This window comes from Podarcis raffonei, chromosome 5 (assembly GCF_027172205.1).
Source record: "Podarcis raffonei isolate rPodRaf1 chromosome 5, rPodRaf1.pri, whole genome shotgun sequence".
NCBI lineage: Eukaryota > Metazoa > Chordata > Lepidosauria > Squamata > Lacertidae > Podarcis > Podarcis raffonei.
This window is the reverse complement of record NC_070606.1, coordinates 12,429,798-12,450,990: the sequence shown is the minus strand read 5'-3', so window position 1 is coordinate 12,450,990 and position 21,193 is coordinate 12,429,798. Positions and strand designations below refer to the sequence as shown.

The window sequence follows — 21,193 nt, the reverse complement described above, 5'->3', positions numbered from 1 at the left end:
CCGAGAAAAAATTAGTTTGATGCACCGGCACGGCGCCTTTCTCATTGCCGTTAGTATACACAGAGGGAAGAGCCAAAACCCCTTTTTTGCACTGGAAGAAGGAACTGTAATACATGGCATACAGCTGGTGGCAGGAGTGAGCTGTTCTGGTTACGGAGATACACACAGAGAGAGATTTGTGTGTTCAGACCCATGCTTCCTTTTAAAAAGAGGTTTCCTTTCACAGAAACCATCAGGCATGCAAAACCCATGCAGTTCCTGAACGAAAGCCAGTTACGGATTATTTGATGAGGGGGATCCGGGAAATAACTTTAGGACGCACCGCCCTTTGCAAGCTGTTAGACAGCAGGATGCCGGGGACATCAGGACAATGCGAAGAACAGGTGGAGAGCAACCGGCAGAGACAGGAGAGAGGAAGGTAGAGGATCACATCCTTGGGCCGAACGCAGCCAGCTGCAGAAACTGCTTATTTGTTATCACTGACATAAGAACTGCTGTTTAATTTTTGTGGCGGTGGAGTAATGGTGGCCATCAAGATGAAATGATCATACTGACCCTGAGATTTCCAGTTTAGATCTACCAGAAGGATTTGTTCAAAGTGAGCAGAGAGTGGCAGATAATTAGGGTGCAACTGCAAGTGGAGGGGGTGGGGAATAGCCAGTTGGTAGAGCATGAGATTCTTAATCTCAAAGTTGTGGGTTCGAGTCCCATGTCAGGCAAAACGTTTCCTGCATTGCAGGGGGTTGGGAATAGATGATCCGTGGGGTCCCTTCCAACTCCACAATTCTGTGAGTGTGCACATTTAATAAGGTAAAAAGGTAAAGGACCCCTGGACGGTTAAGTCCAGTCAAAGGCGACAATGGGGTTGTGGCGCTCATCTCGCTTTCAGGGCGAGGGAGCAGGCATTTGTCCACAGACAGCTTTCCGCGTCATGTGACCAGCATGACTAAACTGCTTCTGGGGCAACAGGACACCGTGACGGAAACCAGAGTGCATGGAAACGCCGTTTACCTTCCCGCCGCATTGGTACCTATTTATCTACTTGCACTTTAACGTGCTTTCAAACAGTTAGGTTGGCAGGAGCTGGGATCGAGGAACGGGAGCTCACCACGTCGCAGGGATTCGAACTGCCGACCTTCTGATTGGCTGGCCCAAGAGGCTCAGTGGTTTAGACCACGGCGCCACCCATGTCCGCACATCCAATAAACAGCATTTGAACTACATACAGCCCATACTGATCCCCTACTCATCTTTATGATGCATAGCCACTCACATGAGGAAGGACAATCTCAAGGCATGGGGTTTCCTGTTTTGGGTTCTCCTGTAAAAGCAACTCCATGAAGTGCCAGTAGGTGGATCATTGGGCTTAAACCAGCATGGCCTGTGTTCACATCAGGCACTGAAAGTCCCTGGATGACGCTGGACCAGCCACCACCTCTCAGCCTAATGCCACAAGGATGAAGCGTTTGGGGAAACCATGTGTGCTGCCCCTACCTCCCCGGAGGGATAAAATGTCAAAATTCAATTGCATCTCCTCCCCCCTCTTTTTTTTTAATGGAACACTTTGAATCAAACCAGAAGTACAGGAAATTCGAATCCAAATGTGCCCCTCTGGGGTTTTTGTTGTGCTACATGATATTTAAAGATCAACAGAATCATCGAGTGACCACCAGAGCTCCATTTGGCCCCACAATCACTTTTAAAAAGGTAAAGGGACCCCTGACCTTTAGGTCCAGTCATGGCTGACTCTGGGGTTGCGGTGCTCATCTTGCTTTATTGGTCAAGGGAGCCGGCATACAGCTTCCGGGTCATGTGGCCAGCATGACTAAGCCGCTTCTGGCGAACCAGAGCAGCGCACGGAAACGCCGTTTACCTTCCCGCCGGAGCGGTACCTATTTATCTACTTGCACTTTGATGTGCTTTTGAACTGCTAGATTGGCAGGAGCAGGGACCGAGCAATGGGAGCTCACCCCGTTGTGGGGATTTGAACCGCCGACCTTCTGATCGGCAAGTCCTAGGCTCTGTGGTTTAACCCACAGCGCCAATTACTTTCAGCAAGTATATAAAAGCCGTCGGGGGAAACTGGAAGAGAGGTGACCTGTTTAGCTCCCGGCCCACCATTAAAATAGGTTTGTTGTTGTTGTTTTTGCTGTGTCTGGCTGCCTTTTGAGACTCAAGGAAGCCAAGCCAGCAGAAGCCAAAACTTGAAGAAGAAAACCATAGAGACTGGCATAATTTGCAGCCTGAAACTGGAAGAGTTGTGTATGGAGATCCTGGTGGCATAAAGTACTTTTCACCAGGTCTGGCTGTTCTAAATGGGGCCCTCCGGACAAAGGTAGCCTGCCATGGGCAGAGACAGCCCACCAGCCTTCACTGAGCTTAGATAGCTCAGTAGGTTAGAGCGTGGTGCTAATGATGCCAAAGTTGCAGGTTCGATCCCCGTATGGGGCAACTGCCTTGCTTGCAGGGGGTTGGATTAGACGATGCTCAGAATCCAAAGAGAGAGTTTGAAGGCTTTACCTGTAGAGCTGCAAATTATTGGATGTGTTAATGCGAATGGAAGTCGTTAAAATTGCAGCTGCAATTTTAGTTTGTTATTCTGACTGGTGTACAACTGGAATTCATAAGTTTTTGGAATGCAGAGTCCAAGTAAATTATCAAATCATCAATTCTAGCACGCGGGGGCCCAAGAAAATAATATAATTTGGTATCTGAACAATTGGAAATATGAATTGTATTATAATTTGGTACTGTGACAATGAGGCTTTCATGGAGTTATTGTAATCGAAAACTAATAAAAATTATTTATTAGTGTAATAATAAAAATTATCACACACACAGATGATCCTCAGAACCCCTTCCAGCTATGATTCTATGAAAGGCATTGCATGTGAAGCTGTCTTTAAAGACCTCCTCCCACTGCCAGGTGACTAAATGGGGCCAAGGAATGTCACATGTTCTGCAACGCAACAATGGCAGGCGTGCTTTTGTATGCAGATGTGAAATTGCGAATACGAAGCTGCCACAAAGGAAGAAGCCCAAAGACATTGGCATAACAGCTACCCTATGTCCTTCCATGAAGGTAGTCTAAAGCAGTGTGAAACACTAAAATGGAGTACTTCCATCAGGTCAGGAAGCTGGGATTTGTAGTCCAGCGCCATTTGCAGGGCACCAAGTTGGGATGTGCCTTGTGCACGGCCCTGGTTATGGCCAAAGGCACAGAGCAGGGCTTCCCAAGCTTGGGCCTCCAGTTGTTTTTGGACTACAACTCCCATCACCGCTAGCTACCCGTGGTCAGGGATGATGGGTACCGTAGTCCAAAACGTTTGGGGAAACCCTGGTGTAGAGTTTTCAAATAGGAAAGGACAAGGAAGAAACATTACACGGCCGAAGGGTGACTGAGCAAGAAGTGGGGGAAGAGACACACATGCAATTTAATAGCACATAAACAAGGTTTCGGATGTCATGCTGCTGGCAGAGAGCACCTTGTTCAAAGTTTAGTATGCCAGTGAGAGAAAAAATAAGGTCATTTAATCCGGGAGCATAAATTTAGCAAAGCCGTCACGGTGGCATGTGGCAAGGCTTACTGTGCGCAAGATCATTCCTGTGCTCTTGGGCTCCGACACACTGTCTGAGACCTCCGTGACGGGAGAAATCAGCACGGGAGGAGGAGGAGGAGGTGGTGGTGGCGACAGTGAAGGCAGTTTCGGGCGAACGTGGGGCACAATCCCCGACGAAGAGGACGGCTGGTTATGTTGGGAACCTTTCTGAAGGTGAGGGGGAATGAAATCGTCTAATGTTGGGAAGGTCAGGAGTAAGCCAGGAGCAGGCGTGTTGTCAGAGAATGCAGAGCTTTGGCCATATGGCAGGAGAGGCGGTGGAGGTGTGCTTGAGCTGGCTTCTCGCCCGCGGTCGGGGTAAACCTGTTGGAATGGCACTACTATAACCTCTGTATGAGCTGGGGTGGTGGCGGCAGAGCAAGTCGCATCCTGTGGGAGATAAGGTGGCATTAACAAGGGGGGGGGACCAAAACAGTGCAGGTGAGCAGTGGCATGCAAAAGATGCCACACCTCGTGAGACGACATTATTTACCCAAAAGAGCAAGTTTTGCACGGCGGCCATTAAAAAAAGACAATAATTCACACAACTCCCGGGCCCCAACCCCCCTTCCAGGTCACCTGCCATCAACAGATCAAGCAATCCAAAATCCCTTTGAATACATGGTCATCACCTGAGGGCGGTTTTGTGCCAGCTGCTATGTTTCCTTTAGCCTAAGACAGAGGGGTTTCACAGAACGGCACCCATCCCAACCTCTCTGGTATGGTTTGAGCTTGAGGCACCCCCCCCCAAAAAAAACCCTGCACCCACAATCTCCACACAAACATGCATCCGTCTCGGAAGGAAAGGCTGTCGGTTATTCAGTAGGAGAGAGGGAAAGATCTTAGGATGCCTCCAAATCGGAAAGGAAGGCGCTGGTGCGTGGGAGAAGGAAAAGAAAGATAGAGCCGTGTGAAAGGGGGAGGAAAAAAAGGTTATGAAGAAAACCAAGTACCCTGCCATGTTCCTTTGCCTTGCATGGATGTTGCTGGGGCGGCGGCGGCTGAGCAATGCACGGTTCCTTTCTCATCCTGTCCTCACTGCAAGTCGTATGTGGGAAGTCTGCCTTTGTGTTGCCAACAGCCTGTGGAGTCCTGGAGGGATGGCTCGGACCATAACTAACTGAGTCTCCACTGAGAACAATATTAAAGAATGGCTTGGGAGGGGCAAGAGGAGGAGGAGGAAGAGATTTTCCAGTATCTGTTACAGAGGAAGCAGGGGAGAAGGCTGGTGCCACAGTGACCTCAGCTCCAAAACGGGCGCCTTGTGTTTGGCCATCTGAACGGGCAGCAGTGGAATTTCCAAACGGAGCCGAACAAGTGCTGTTAGATAAACAAGCTACATATAGACTGCTGACCTTTTTCTGTGCTCTGGTTTCGTGGTTGGGTTTCAGTCCAGCTTTACCACTCGGATGTTCCTCAGCAAGCGCCAGGGTGTTTTGGTGCTCAGATGACGCGTCGGGTACCAAGGAGCGACTTCCCGACCGCGATTGCCCAACATGCAACCCCCTGTCTGCGGGGATCGAGCCAGCGGATTTGTAGGGAGCCGAGACGAAGGGTTTGGGCGAGGTGGAAAAACTGGGCCGGCCCTCGAGGCTGGGTCGCAAATGCGTCTTGGGTGCGCGAGGGTGTACACAATCCGTTATGGGAATGGGCTGCAGGACAGTTATTGCGGTGCCGGTGCGAGGTCGCCATGCAAAGCTCTCCTCGTTTGGAGGAGAGGGGTGGGGTGGAGAAGGGGTCTGTCCAGTTAAGGGGTTCAAAAGGGGGGAAAGTCAGCACCGTACAAAGGAGAAAAAGAGGAGAGAGAGAAATGAGTTGGTCATTAGACTGAGGTTAACAGGAAGAAACGAAACTTTAATATGGAATTTCAAAGTCGGCACACAGCTCATTCACTCCCGTTGTTGAATGAAGGATTTCCAGATCTTCACATGATGAGCTGGTGTATCATTTCAGTGTATCATGTATTGGCTGAATACCCAAAGCCCAGATTGCTGTAGCTGTCTATCACACTGAAGTCAATGGTATGCATTTCCTATCCGACATCTTTCCAAACCAGGGAAAGAGTGGAACAGGAATTGAAATCAAGGTTTATAAGAATCAATTAAATTGCAGGAATAAGTTATGTTGTGATCCTTGCTTATATATGTATGTGTTATATTTAAGATATGTTTTTCTTTCTTATTACCTTGTATTTGACTGTAACACAGTGTGCATTGATGATATGATTAAATAAGAAAGCAAGTAAATAAATAAACAAGAAGTCAATGTTATGTACTGCTTACAGTAAACACGTTCAGTTTTCTACTTAGTTGACAAACCAGGGAAGACTGAGGATTTAATGCAGCAATCCTAACCACGTCTACTTAGAAGCCCTATGGCATTCACTGGGGTTTACTCTCAGGATCACAGTTTTAGAGGTGGTGAATGTCAGCTCTGAATCCCATCATCCCTCTCAGGATTTCTGGATATTGGAATGAAGCTCAGGATCTTACTCAAAACAATCAACAATATTACTTCTGACTCTGCACAAAGCCAGAGGTGCATAAAACAAACAGGTCCTTTGAAGGAAAATGCTTATGTAAGACTAATAATGCATTTTCCGGGTCTGTTATGAACTCATATCATTGAGTTACCAACACCTTCTTAACAGCAGAGTGATGGAAATCTACCACGCAATCTTAAGAGTGAAACTTGTTGATACCAAATGAAAGCCCTCAATCAATGAGCAAGTCAGATTTTCATTACAAAGTGCACTAGCAGAGACCATAGCTGTCAATTTACAGAATTGAAAATAAGGGACCAGCAGCCTCGAAAATAAAGGAACAGCAGCCAATATAAGGAATCAACAATTACTTTGATAAAATACATATTTTGTTGTGTGCAAATGGCTTTAGATACTTATTAGGTCCATAAATTGCCATATAGCATATTTTCAACACACAAAAAACCAGCAACGATTTGTTGTTGACAAAGGACAGCTGGACATAGAAAGGGCCCCATTACCTTCAGTAGCTTATTTAAGGGACATCATCAATAAAGGACAGCAGTGGGACATGGCGCTGGGATAAGGGACTGTCCCGCCAAATAAGGGACGCTTGACAGCTATGGCAGAGACCCCATTTGGAGTGAGCTTCTGCACCGAACTCAAAATAGTTGCATAGTAAAAAATGGGGGGGGGGGCAAAAGACAGACCACTAAAATGTCATTGTAATGTTTCCATTGCTGCAAGCTTTTAACAGTGCGCGCGCACACACACACACTCATTTAGCTGGCTGGGGGGGAAGAAAAGAGGTGAAATTTTTCTTTTTAAAAGATGGCAGAGACTTCATAAAAGCCAAAGCATCACGTACACCGAAATCGATTATAAAATAAAATTGGGTGATATTTTTCATCATCTCATCAGCCAACATGTACCAATAGTTGTCATTTTGAGATCTCAAGTACACCACAGTTAATCCTCTTCGATGTATTGAATATACTGCAACATGTTCTACCAGAATAAGTCTCGTAAATTCTGAGGGATTAACAGTGGTCCTAATTCAAGGAGAACCTGTCAGTGGACTCCAGTTCCCATCAGCCCCACTGCGGCCAGTGATTAAGGATGATGGGAGATGTGGTTCCACAATGTAGATATCCCTGCCCTAATCAATTCAAGGTGTTAGCACTTTGGCAATCTGAATGCTATTTTCAATTATTCGTGGTGGCCATGTTCTAATATAAAGTCTTTCTCAAATACCATTGTTTTGGTGATTAAGGGAAATTTGGTTCAGAACTATCACTTACCTCCAGTCCTGTGTCATTAGGTGTTATCCAGGAGGTACACAAATAACATTATAGCCTGATGATTTATTGACTGATGTACAAATTATATGTTAGGGGAGGGGAAACATCCAATTTATCAACACAAGAAAAATGTTTGGTGGAAACTGGAAAAACATTTATAATGCTCAAATTTTTATTTATTGAAAAGGTACGGGGCAAACAGCTATAAAAACTTATAGAACAAGTTTTTTATTTTATTTTCAAAACACTCTCAATTTAAAAAAAAAACTGGGATAAAATTGAGAGTGTTTTGAAAATATAATCAGATACGGTTTGAAGCTATGTGTGGTTATATTTGGAAGACAGCTATGTAAGTCTCTAAATCTTTCTGGGAAATTTTGGAAAAGGAAGGGGACAAACTGAGATTGCAGAGTTTTGAAAAATTAAAAGGGAAGGTGAGAGATTGGTTACATTATCATCAAATAAATGAAGTGTTTAAACTAGACAGAAAAATAGGCTTCCAGGTGGAAAAATCAAAATTAGAGACTGAACTGTTAGAATCCAGTACTAAGAATTTGTCAAAAATGTATAATCTGCTGCTGAAATGGAACACACAAGATGAAACGGTTAAATCAACTATGATTAAATGGGCTCAGGACATTGGTCATAATATTATGTTTGCTGACTGGGAAAAGTTGTGGACCACCGGGTTGAAGTTTACGGCGTGTAACGCCTTAAGAGAAAATATAATGAAAATGATTTATAGGTGGTACATAACCCCAGTCAAGCTTGCAAAAATCTACCATTTGCCTGATAATAAATGTTGGAAATGTAAAGAAAAGGAAGGTACATTTTTTCACCTCTGGTGGACGTGCCCGAAGATTAAGGCATTCTGGGAAATGATCTATAATGAACTGAAAAAGGTATTTAAATATACTTTCACCAAGAAACCAGAGGCCTTTCTCTTGGGTATTGTCGGCCAGGGGGTGCTAAAGAAAGATACAACCTTTTTTATGTATGCCACAACAGCAGCTAGAATACTCATTGCAAAGTACTGGAAGACACAGGATTTACCCACACTGGAAGAATGGCAGATGAAGGTGATGGACTATATGAGCTTGGCAGAGATGACGAGCAGAATCCGAGACCAGGGAAGAGAAGCGGCGGAAGAAGAATGGAAAAAGTTCAAGGACTATTTAAAGAAACACTATAAAATTAATGACAGTTAGAATGATGTTGGACTAAAATAAATGGTTACTATTAGTAATGGTCATGACAAAGAGAATAAGGGTGATTAGTATAAATCTATAATAAAATAAGGCAAGATTTCGCTGAATAACTGTAAGAATCTGGAATACAGAAACGGCAAGTAAGAGGAGGTCGTGGAAGTAAGGTTTAGAAATTGGGTTATGAAATGGTACTTGTTTTATGTTTTATTATTGTTTGATGTTTGTTTATGTATGTTTTGTTTCTGTTATATAAAAAACTGTTCAATAAAAAATATTATAAACATGAAAGTAAAATTATCAATACAATTGGAAGGAATTGTCTTGTTCTGCTCTAACAAGACATGACGCAGGAGATAAAATGAATGAGATCACCAGCATTTTAAAAGGACATAATAGCAGCCCCCTTGGGGGGGTGGGGAGAATAAATTTGGACCAGGACTGTGAAGTTAATGCTTTCCTGACAGTCTGTTCCCAGGTCCTGAAAGTTACCATTTGGGCCACACCAAGCTTTGCTCTATGACATGATATCCCATAACAAAAGCACCCCAAATTGGTATTTGCACAGCCTTTTCTTGCAGTTATCTGATGCTACAGTCTTCTTTCATGTCCAGGATACATTTGCCTTTCCTATAACTGTCTGTGATTAATAGTTTAGGGTGGGGGTGTTAAAAAAGGCAGGGGGCCTAATTTTATTTTATTTTTATGGGAAGCTACCCTGATTATTACTACTGCAAAAGGAGGCCAGGGCATGTATTAGCTTAACAAATAAATCCAGCCTTTGCTCTGTGCCCTTGAATGCCTTTCCCTTTAAGGAAACAGGAACAGCAAGTCAATTAAACAGTTAAACATTTTGAGAACCAAACTACTACCTAAAGATGCTTTTTTCAGTCTAAGGTTTCACAGCCGCATTCTGTGAGCTAGTATTCATGTGCCTTGAAGAGGCCTTTTGTCATCTTTCTGGCTGTTTTCTGAAATCTCCTCCAGTTTGCCAGTTCTTGAACAGCAATACCCAGAGCACAACATTCAAATTATCTGCTGCTGTTTATTGTTCATTATCGCTGTTGTTGTAGATGGACGCCTGCTTCCTTTGGGCCTTTCCTTTCTTTGTATATCTTCAAGAATGCCACCAGAAAAATCTGCCTTTCAGTTTCAGTCTCAAACTGGAACTAAACATGGTTATATATCGACAGCAGTTTCAGGAATCAGGATACTGCAAGTTAATGCAGAGGAACCACGTGGAGGGGCCACTTAACTTTCTGTAGAAGTAGCCCCCTCACCCCCACACTGGCTATTATTTTATCCCTAGGCAAAAAGAGGGGACAGCTAGAGGAGAAAGGGTTAAGCATCCCCTTCCTTTGGCTGCCCCTTTACTGAAATTCCCATCAAGAGGTTGCTTTTAAAAAAAACACCTTTTTTTTGTATGCACAGCATACTTTATTTATTTATTAAAGATTTTCTTGCTTTACAAAAGTGTGTGCTTGCGCTCTCTCTCTCTCTCTCTCTCTCTCTCTCTCTCTCGTATTTTTTCCCCATGTCAATCACCCATCTCCTACTCCCTCCACCTCTTTCCCCCTTTTCTTCCTAATGTCTCAACAAATGAAACTGATTTGTAAAAATGTTACATGGAAAATTAAAAAAAACCTATTTGAGGACATATTTGCTTTTTCCTGTAGGACTAATTGCAGTCGTTAATAGTCTTCAACAGGTTTACCATACCCATTGAGCCAATCACCTACTACCCTTCTGGGAAAAAACCCACCCCACCCTCCAACTATATATAAGGGTCTGGTGACTTCTGTTTCAGTGTATCTGAAGAAGTGTGCATGCACACAAAAGCTTAGACCCAGAGCAAACTTATGTTGGTCTCTAAGGTGTCACTGGACAATTTTTTAATTTTTCAATTTATTTCGACTGCATCAGATGAACACGGCTACCTACCTGAATCTAGAATATTTGAGGGAAAGTTACCTATAGCACCTAGTTCAGATGTCAGGCATGTTACTGAAAACTTAAGCTTTGCTCATGTTAGTGATCTTGTTCTGCATATGAAGTTGCCTAGTTTGCAATGACTGAGATTATGAAGACTTGAATGCCAGTTCCCTCGGAAGTTCTGCTACAGCAGATGGAGACATAGCTACCCAACAGTGCATCCTGAAATTATCCTGGAGTGCATACTTTGAACATTTTGAATCACTGTTACCAGGCAGAGGGCCTTCATGGTAGTGGTGCCCGCCTTGTGGAATGCCCTTCCATCAGATGTTAAGGAAATAAACAACTACCTGACTTTTAGAAGACATCTGGAGGCAGCCCTGTTTAGGGAAGTTGTTAATGTTTGATGTGCTATCATGTTTTTAATATTCTGTTGGGAGCCATCCAGAGTAGCTGGGGAAACCCAGACAGATGGGCGGGATATAAATAATATGTTGTTCTTGTTTGTTTGTTTGTTTGTTTGTTGTTGTTGTTGTTGTTGTTGTTGTTGTTGTTGTTGTTGTGTTACATACATAATTGACAGGCAGATCATTGGAAGCCCTTCCTAGGAGGGAGTCAGGCTGTTAGCATTTGGAAGCATTTAGAAACTGTCTGAGGTGTGACTGGGGTTCAGGATTTGGACAAAAACAAAAACAAAATAACCACCAGACTGAATTGAATCAGACTGTGCCCTTCCAGTTCACAGAACCGCTTTTGAAGAAGAGTTTGGATTTGATATCCCGCCTTTCACTCCCCTTCAGGAGTCTCAAAGCGGCTAACATTCTCCTTTCCCTTCCTCCCCCACAACAAACACTCTGTGGGGTGAGTGGGGCTGAGAGACTTCAGAGAAGTGTGACTAGCCCAAGGTCACCCAGCAGCTGCATGTGGAGGAGCGGAGGCACGAACCCGGTTCCCCAGATTACTAGACTACTGCTCTTAACCACTACACCATACTGGCTCTCCAACGGATCCGTTTGATCCAACGGATGTCTTTGCTGAAGGAAGGGGAAGAGATCTTTTCCATCTCCCCCTGCAGCCCTGTGAAAATCTGGTCCAGGTGATTGGGGGACTGTACCCCGAAGGAGGTTTTGGTATTAAAAAAGAAAAAGATCCCTCACTGCCTCTTCCATTAGTGAGGGTCTCCTTCTGCTTGCAAAAAGCAAAAACAAAAGCAAGCAACATTGGATGCAACTCAGCAAAATTTTAAGGCAATGTAATAAAGAAGGCAACCAAAATTATGAATCAAGCTTGTCCTCTCACACACAAAAATCTGTGTTCTGCAATGGTGCTCATAAAGAGTGACCCTATTCCGAATACAATGAAGCAGAGCTTGCCTGTCAGCAGCTTGTAGCACAGCCACCCAGAACTTAATGGTTCCTGCAATCCAGACATAGTGGGTGGCACAGTAAGAATCTAGTTGACCAAGAATCCAGTTTGTGGCAAAGGACCGGCAGGGTTGGTAGTGGGAGAGAACAGCTGAGGTTTTCCCTACTCATTCAGTAATGGAAATTACACACATGGAGCCAAGATTCAAGATCAAGAAGGACGTCGGTTCCTTTTTGCTGACCAAGTACAGTTCTAGGAGAAGGCAATGTCAAAAAAGTCTCAAATTCCCTTTCTGGTAAAATCCTATAACTCACACCTTTGTTAAGGTTGGGGGGGGACACGACAGCAAGTCTTCAAACACCCAGCAGGGAGAAGATGGAGCAAAAGTCTTTGTGTGGCTCCAGAGGGAAGGGCTAGAATCTCTAGGCAGAAATGGCATGGAAGCAGATTTCAGCTGAGCAGTAGGAGAAACTTCCTACTGGTAAGGGTTGTTTGGCAGTAGAACAGCCTGCCTTGGGACAGACTCCCCTGCTTGATGGCTGGATCTTAGCGATGCTGTAATAGCATTCTGGACTAGGTGATCTCCAAGTCCACATTGATTTAAAAAACAAACAAACACTAGGTCCATGTTGCAGGTTGGGGCTAAAGATGGATCTCAAGTAGAAGAAAACTACTGCTGAACAGGAAAACAAACAAGGAAATTTGCTCTTTTGTGGTGCTCTCCACCAATTACAGCTACCTCTTTGTTTGAACAGACATGAGAGATGTTCTGTGGCATTATGCTCATGTTAAAAACCATTAGGTCCAGTCGCGGACAACTCTGGGGTTGCGGCGCTCATCTCGCTTTACTGGCCGAGGGAGCCGGTGTACAGCTTCCGGGTCATGTGGCCAGCATGACTAAGCCGCTTCTGGCAAACCAGAGCAGTGCACGGAAACACCGTTTACCATCCCGCCAGAGTGGTACCTATTTATCTACTTGCACTTCGTGCTTTCGAACTGCTAGGTTGGCAGGAGCAGGGACCGAACAACGGGAGCTCACCCTGTCACAGGGATTCGAACCGCCGACGTTCTGATCAGCAAGCCCTAGGCTCTGTGGTTTAACCCATAGAGCCACCCGCAACCCCTTGTTACAAACCATTAAAAAGGAATTACAAAAGCTCCCCACCCAACCACAGCCAGGGAGATGGCACAGGTCTCTTCACTCTTCATTACTTTGGCTCAAAAGTTTTCCTAGCACATAAGGATTTTTTAAGGCAGGTACTCACGTGTGGTTTGCTCTCAGAGAGGTTTGGTCGCACACTGCGGTAGCCCTTGGCAGCCAGAGCAGAGGACTGAGCATCTCCATTGGAGTCGACACTAAGCGGTAACCTCCAGTCATCTGCAAAACGAAGAACTTCACTAGAGCTGCACCAAACAGTCAAGGTTTTGTGCTTGCTTAAGCAACCGAGAGGTGTGCCGCGCAAACGATAAGAAAACGAAGCATTTAGTAAATACCTGTTTCGGGTGTTCCTGGCTCTACACCTGAAGCATTTTGTGGCAAGCATTGGAGAAAATGAAAAGAAGGGAGGGAATTAGGAAAACAACACCACAATCAACTGTTACATTGGGATGGGGTGCATTTACCAATCAGAGTTAAGAATTGAGTCCACTTTGCGCATGGGATACTTAGAGCTCAGGCTGCCTAATTTCCATAGAAACATGATTCCCTCGCCGTTCCTGACCTTTGTAAACACAAGGCAATTCATTCAGAGTGATGAAGAAACAATTGTGCATTGACATTTCCTTCCAGAGTCAAAAAGGCAGTCGGAGCTCTCTGTACAGAGCCCAAATGCCACACACTGCTGCAAGTGCAGGGCTTCAATATTTCAAACCGAGTTGTAGGCAAAGGGGTGGAAAATAATTCTGTCCTTTCTTAACCCTGCCGGAGGAGATGGGAGGGAGAGCCGCAAACAAACAAACATATTTAGAAGTGCCTGGTACAACATGTGCCATCTTTATAGAGTCCGGGCCACAAGGTGTGACACAGTATTTTCTATTTACATGCTGGCCTTACGCACATTGCTGCGAGATCCTAAGAATGGAAACCATAAACAAACAAACAAACAAACAAACAAACAAACAAACAAACACTCTCTCTTTTGAGGGTTAGGAACAAATTTGCCGCAGCAAAGTCCTTAATCAGATCCCAGGGGAGTTCAGAACTCTTACTGGCTTCCTTTCCAAGATGTTTCAGAACCTGGTTTTGGTGCCACTACACACACACACACACACACACACACACACACCCCACAACCCCCTGTTGATGCACATGCAAAACGCAGTCTCCTGGCTCTGGCAGGCATTTTCCAAAGGGAGAGTCAGCACAATGCTCCTTTTCCATTGTAAATGACTCACTGCTGGAAATTTAGGAAGCCATCAGCAATAAAAAGGACAGCGGGTGGCGTGGATGGGAGGGATGACGTTGTGCAGAGAAGAGGACGAAGGGGAAAGGAAGCGAGGGAGATAAACTGAGACAGGTGGCTTAACTAGAGCTCTGGTGCAGCGCACTCAGTACTTTCCGATTGCGGCTTTTCTATTTTACGTTCTATCTGGAATTTCAACAGGGCATCTACGCCCACTGGGGAGTGCTACACGATTCAATGCTTCTCCCCATCCACACGCATTCGACTTTGAAGTTTTTAATATGTGACATTTTAGTGTATTTTTCATCTTTGTTGGAAGCCGCCCAGAGTGGCTGGGGAAACCCAGCCAGATGGGCGGGGTACAAATAATAAATTATTATTATTATTATTATTATTATTATTATGAACGGTCAAAAGAGTGGGCACGATTCTCTTCCCTTTTCTCCCAACCCCTCGCAGATGCGCAATCATTTCCGGTAATTGTTCCCTCCTCCCACCACGAGACAGTGGAAGCTTTCTGGCGGCATCCTCTGCACGAAAAAATTAGAAATCAGTTCAAATTATCCACCGGCAAGCCTGAGCATGAGTTGCATGCTCGGAAGAACATCTCCACCAGTGTTCAGTGCAGCGGGACTTACTCTGAAGTAAGAGAGCAGGGGATTTCTGCTGAAATATACTCGGAGTCGAGAGTGGATTTCATCCTCTTTATTCAGCTCATAGTGGTGAGGAGGAATGGACGTTCCCCCAAAATGTCTGCTTTATATACATTATTTACACAATGGGCCCACGTGATTGGCTAATTCCGGGATTCTCCTGCAGGCCAATCAGGTTGCGGATTCACTGCCACCTGGAGCTGGATTGGGTGGCTCCTGTGGACCAATCAGACTGCTGCAATCTGAATCCTATTGTTCTAGGACCAATCAGACTGCTGCCTTTTGGATCCTATTCAACTCAGCACATAACATCTGCCTTAGTAGTGTTTAACATACTCAAGTTTGCCCATGGACTGAACTGGGGAAACTTTGCTTCTTTTCTCAGCCAAGCACAATATTCCTCAGCTTCCTGCTCTCTGCCACTTGCCCCAATAAGCTGAAATTCCTCTCCCTCATTGAAAGATTTTGAGCAGGGGTCATCTGTCATGGATGCTTTAAAGCTGAGATTCTTGCACTGCACGGCGGTTGGGTGACACTAGCTGCAATCCGTATCTATTCTGTTCTTCTTGTGAAATACTGCGTTTTTACGTATTTCCCCCCAAGCCAGCTTTGATCTGAATTGAGAAAAAGGAACGAAGCGGCTTTCTTTTAAGCTGGCAATGTGTTCAGAGCCCAGTTGTGGTGAAAAGTAATCAATCAAGAAGCCTTTAAAAAGAAAAAAGAGGAAAACAGCAATAAGAACTATCCAGTGGAGTTTGTGTTAATGTTCCATCCTTTCCCTTCTTCTTTTAACTGGATTCTCTGCGGTAGTTGAAAGTGTTTGCGCAGCTGCACTTTTCCCCTTGTTCCTGCGCAGGTCGCCAAATAAATAATCACAATCGTCCCAAGCCCATTTAAGGGATTAAATATGCTGCATAAATAAGCATTGCCCGTGACATTTCAGGCAAACAATGTTTGCATTTCTTTCATCAAGTCGGGTGCTTCCCATACCCACATCAGGAAACATAGCTAAAAGCATCATCCGCGATATTATTTGTGAGAAATATAGCCTGGCATTTTTTCTGATGGACAAACTTCTCCATGGCCTGGGGTTGCTGCTGTTTTTTTTAACTGAAGTCCTGCATGGAATGCATCATGTTTCTTTCCATTCAAGTCCCAGCCCCTGGTACCACATTTGAACAATTATGACACATAAAAAAGAGTAGCATGCCTGAACTACTAGAATCCTATAAACTGTCATAGTTATTTAACTATTCCAACTGTTTAGATGAAGTAGGTGGTTGGGCAGTAAATACATACGGCTATTAAAAACCTGAGGGGCGCAGGTGGTGCTGTGGGTTAAACCACAGAGCCTAGGACTTGCCGATCAGAAGGTCGGCGGTTCGAATCCCCGTGACGGGGTGAGCTCCCGTTGCTCGGTCCCTGCCCCTGCCAACCTAGCAGTTCGAAAGCACGTCAAAGTGCGAGTAGATAAATAGGTACTGCTCCGGCGGGAAGGTAAACGGCGTTTCCGTGCGCTGCTCTGGTTCGCCAGAAGCGGCTTAGTCATGCTGGCCACATGACCCGGAAGTTGTACGCTGGCTCCCTCGGCCAGTAAAGCGAGATGAGCGCCGCAACCCCCAAGTCGGTCACGACTGGACCTAATGGTCAGGGGTCCCTTTAACTTTACTATTAAAAACTTGAAGATGTAAGATTGAGGATGAAGCATGTTTGAAGCTCAGGGATAGAACATAATAACTGTATCAGGATGATTAATTCATAATGTGAGCATTTGAGTTGCACCAGACTCTTTCCTCAACCTGGATGTAATTAAAAAGGGGGAATAGATATTCCCAAGAGAGAGCATAGTGTTTTGTGCTGTCTGCAGCTTCGTCCAAGCTTTAAGGGACAGTACAGATATTTCTTGCTGACTAATTAAAAGCTGTGCCTCCTTAAACATTCAAAACCTTTCTGTACAGCCTTTTTGTCTGGACAGCTCTTCAATGCTGTTTTCATAAATATCAATAAATAGCAACAGTGCAATATTCACTTGCACTAAAGTAATATTACACGGTGGCAAGCTAGACCAGAGAACCAATTTCTGAGCATGAGCCTATGTAAGTCTACTCAGAAGTAAGTCCCAGAAGGCTTACTCCATGCTCCAAGAACCTCACTTTGGAAATATCAAAACTAGTAGTTATCTGATTCTGTCATGCCAACGTGGTTTTAGATAATCCAGGAACAGGTCTTAATAATTTCACAGAATTGTAGAGTTGTAAAGGACCATGAGGATCATCTAGTCCAACTCCCTGCAGGAATCTTTTGCCAGCGTGGGGCTCAAACACCCGAGCCTAAGATTAAGAATCTCAGGGCATGGGGACTGATCTCTCTCTCGGCCCAGTATACCTGAAGGAGCGTCTCCACCCCCATCGTTCTGCCCGGACGCTGAGGTCCAGCGCAGAGGGCCTTCTGGCACTTCCCTCACTGCAGGAAGCAAAGCTACAGGGAACCAGGCAGAGGGCCTTCTCGGTAGTGGCACCCGCCCTGTGGAACGCCCTCCCATCAGATGTCAAAGAGATAAACAACTATCTGACATTTAGAAGACATCTGAAGGCAGCCCTGTTCAGGGAAGTTTTTAACGTGTGACATTTTAATGTATTTTAAATCTTTGTTGGAAGCCGCCCAGAGTGGCTGGGGAAACCCAGCCAGATGGGCGGGGTACAAATAATAAATTACTATTACTTCTCTCTATATATTTTTTGAGCTAGAACTCACTAGAACTTAGCACCAGAACATCTTTGCACACACTGTCCCAAGCACAGAAACTTCAGAGCATGAACAGAGCGCCTTTCTCACAACAAAGAAACCATAAGGAGCGCCCCCATTTGGGGGAAGGGGAATCAGGGAAGTGAGAAGTAAGACCCATAAGCAATAAAAACAGCCTCCTTCCCACCTGCAGAAAACAAAACAAGACATTCTTCTATCTTTCAAGCCTTGTTTCCTTTGACCTTCCAGAAACAACTTCATACAACTGCAGTTAAAAATAAGGACTGATGAAAAAAGGCACCAAATGCTGTTCAGGCTTTGTCAAATGCCTCTGGCATAACTGAATGTGCTCATCCTCTTCTGGGGCTGATAGGCATTATGGTCCAGCGATACCTGAAGGGCGGAAGGGCGGTGATAGTTGGGATACAGGTTCTAGGGCCTTCTCCTTCCGACCTTCAAATGGCAGAAGGGGTTGTGACTTCCTGAAAGGATCTCAGCCAGCGGGTTGAAGAGACCAGGGGCTGTGAGACGTTTGAAACTAGTAAGACCCAAGCAGCCTTGCGGTGTGATTTTCTTCAGAAACCCCTTCATCCCATATCTTCTGAGAGGAGGACAGCAGGTTGAGAAGAACCAAGCGGCTGGTTAATGGAATGACTTTCATTCCACCATCTTGCTGGGGGACAACGTGATAAAGCATTGCTCAGCACTGTGATGTAAGAATCTTTCTGCTGCATTTTTATTTTCATTTGTCGTTGGAGTGGGTCTTAGCGCAGTCCATAATGGTGACTACGCACCTGTCCTGACTTATAGCCACCGATAGATCTTGTTGTTGTTTAGTCGTGACCAACTCTTCATGACCCCATGGACCAGAGCACAACAGGCACTCCTGTCTTCCACTGCCTCCCGCAGTTTGGTCAAACTCAAGTTTGTAGCTTCGAGAACACTGTCCAACCATCTCGTCCTCTGTCGTCCCCTTCTCCTTGTGCCCTCCATCTTTCCCAACATCAGGGTCTTTTCCAGGGAGTCTTCTCATGAGGTGGCCAAAGTATTGGAGCCTCAGCTTCAGGATCTGTCCTTCCAGTGAGCACTCAGGGCTGATTTCCTTCAGAATGGAGAGGTTTGATCTTCTTGCAGTCCATGGGACTCTCAAGAGTCTCCTCCAGCACCATAATTCAAAAGCATCAATTCTGAATTACTGAATTCAAAAATTCACGTAGCTGAGATCTGAAACAGCACATTCTGAATTTCTAAAAGGGGGATTTTGTGCTACTGCTTAAGTTCTGATGCAGACATGCATTATGTCACTGAAGTATGTGACGTGTCACTGACATTTTTGCTATTTTTCAGTCACATTCCACAACTAGGATTCGGTTTTCAGCTGGATAAAAAGTTGCTCGTTGCAATTTGTATTTTTAAAAACCTGAATTTCAAAAGCCAAACACAGCCCTCATTTCAAGCATGCAAATTAATTTTTTTGTTTAAAAATTGAGTTAGTTTTGAAATACTTTTTTTTAAAGGCTAGAGGTCTTTAAACTAAAGTAAGGTAAAGGTAAAGGGACCCCTGACCATTAGGTCCAGTCGTGACCGACTCTGGGGTTGCAGCGCTCATCTCACTTTACTGGCTGAGGGAGCCGGCGTACAGCTTCTGGGTCATGTGGCCAGCATGACTAAGCCGCTTCTGGCGAACCAGAGCAGCGCACGGAAGTGCCGTTTACCTTCCCGCTGGAGCGGTATCTATTTATCTACTTGCACTTTGACGTGCTTTCGAACTGCTAGGTTGGCAGGAGCAGGGACCGAGCAACGGAAGCTCACCCAGTCGCAGGGATTCGAACCGCCGACCTTCTAATCGGCAAATCCTAGGCTCTGTGGTTTAACCCACAGCGCCACCTGCATCCCTCAAGTGGCAGCAGCTTAAACAACAAGCACTTTGACCTTCTATCTAGTCTATGGCTATTATCTCGCACTTTGGACTTACTTTCAGATTGGTGGACGTCTTGTGAATGACTTGTAGGACTGACACTCCGATTCTCCTCATAGGTTGGAGATGCCCAGAGGGTCACAGCCCCCTTTCCAGTACAGACTTTGGCAGGATCCAAGTCTACAGAGGCAAAAAACAAAACAAAACATTAAGATGATGAGTTGGAACATGAAAAAATCTTAAATCATGCTGTCTACACAGAAAGTTTCCTGGTTGCAAAAATCTATCATTTGCCCGATAATAAATGTTGGAAATGTAAAGAAAATAAAGGTACATTCTTTCACCTTTGGTGGACGTGCCCTACGATTAAGGCTTTCTGGGAAATGATATATAATGAGTTGAAAAAGGTATTTAAATAAAGCTTCTTGAAGAAACCAGAGGCCTTTCTCCTGGGCATGGTCGGCCAATTGGTGTCAAAGAAGGATAGAACGTTTTTTATGTATGCCACAACAGCAGCAAGAATACTCATCACAAAGTATTGGAAGATGCAAGATTTACCCACTCTGGAAGAATGGCAGATGAAACTGATTGACTGTATGGGATTGGCAGAAATGACTGGCAGAATCCGTGACCAGGGAGAAGAGTCGGCAGAAGAAGATTGGAAAAAAATTAAGGACTACTTACAGAAATATTGTAAAATTAAGGAATGTTGAATGATGCTGGATTGAAATTGAGTGGTTTCTAGCTGTAATGGTATAAAGGAATACGAAAAAATGGTTCTTTATAAGTAAAAATTTAAGGTTATAATAACTTAAGATGTTGGATAGAAAATAAGGTGTTTTTATAAGCTGTAATGCTTTGAGTTAAGGATTTGCTGAACGAATAATTTGAATTGGAATACAAGAAGGGGAGGTATGAGGAGGTCAGAGAAATATGTTATTGAAAATTAAGAATTATGAACTATATGTCTTTTTAATTTTTTTTGTTTTTTGTTTGTATAAAAAATTGAAAATTTTAATAAATATCTTTTAAAAAAAACCAAAAAAACCCCAGAAAGTTTCCTGGTTGCTTCACTTTAGCATCTAAGCAAATTGATCTAGTCATAATAGTGTGGATGGAAATTAGCCTTCGATTCCAGCTTTAAAAATATATATACGCTAAAGTAAGTTTATCTGCAGAGAGATGAGTCAAATTTCCAAATCAAGCCCATGATCTAAAAAAAGGAAGAAAATACATAATGTATAGAAATTACTGTATTTTTCGCCCTATAGGACGCACTTTTCCCCCTCCAAAAATGAAGGGGAAATGTGTGTGCGTCCTATGGGGTGAATGCAGGCTTTCGCTGAAGCCTGGAGAGCGAGAGGGGTCGGTGCACACCGACCCCTCTCGCTCTCGCTCTCCAGGCTTCAGGAGAGCCCCAGCGCCAGCCCCACAAGGTCGGGGGACAGAGGGAGGCGGAACGCCGCCATCCCGCTGTCTCCCGAAGTGGTTTGGAGGCTGACGGCGGGGAGACCCCGCCGCCAGCCCCTGCAAGCTCCGGGGACAGTGGGGAGGCGCAGCGCGTCTTCCCGCTGTCCCCGGACCTGATCTG

General features: G+C 44.7%; 1 protein-coding gene across 50 annotated transcripts in view; it reads right to left on the bottom strand.

The window, feature by feature from the left end:
* The window catches only part of SORBS1 (sorbin and SH3 domain containing 1), a 200,713-nt gene that overhangs the window by 76,688 nt on the left and 102,832 nt on the right, over positions 1 to 21,193 (bottom strand). For 36 of the 50 annotated variants that reach the window (XM_053387840.1, XM_053387825.1, XM_053387842.1 and 33 more), the window contains 5 exons: positions 19,660 to 19,782; positions 13,379 to 13,405; positions 13,150 to 13,262; positions 4,553 to 5,338; positions 3,588 to 3,989 (listed from right to left, as the gene is read on the bottom strand). In XM_053387840.1, coding sequence (XP_053243815.1) covers positions 3,588 to 3,989; positions 4,553 to 5,338; positions 13,150 to 13,262; positions 13,379 to 13,405; positions 19,660 to 19,782 — 1,451 coding nt within the window. The remainder of the gene's footprint in view (positions 1 to 3,587; positions 3,990 to 4,552; positions 5,339 to 13,149; positions 13,263 to 13,378; positions 13,406 to 19,659; positions 19,783 to 21,193) is intronic. The other 14 variants (XM_053387849.1, XM_053387850.1, XM_053387851.1 and 11 more) reach the window with 4 other exon arrangements.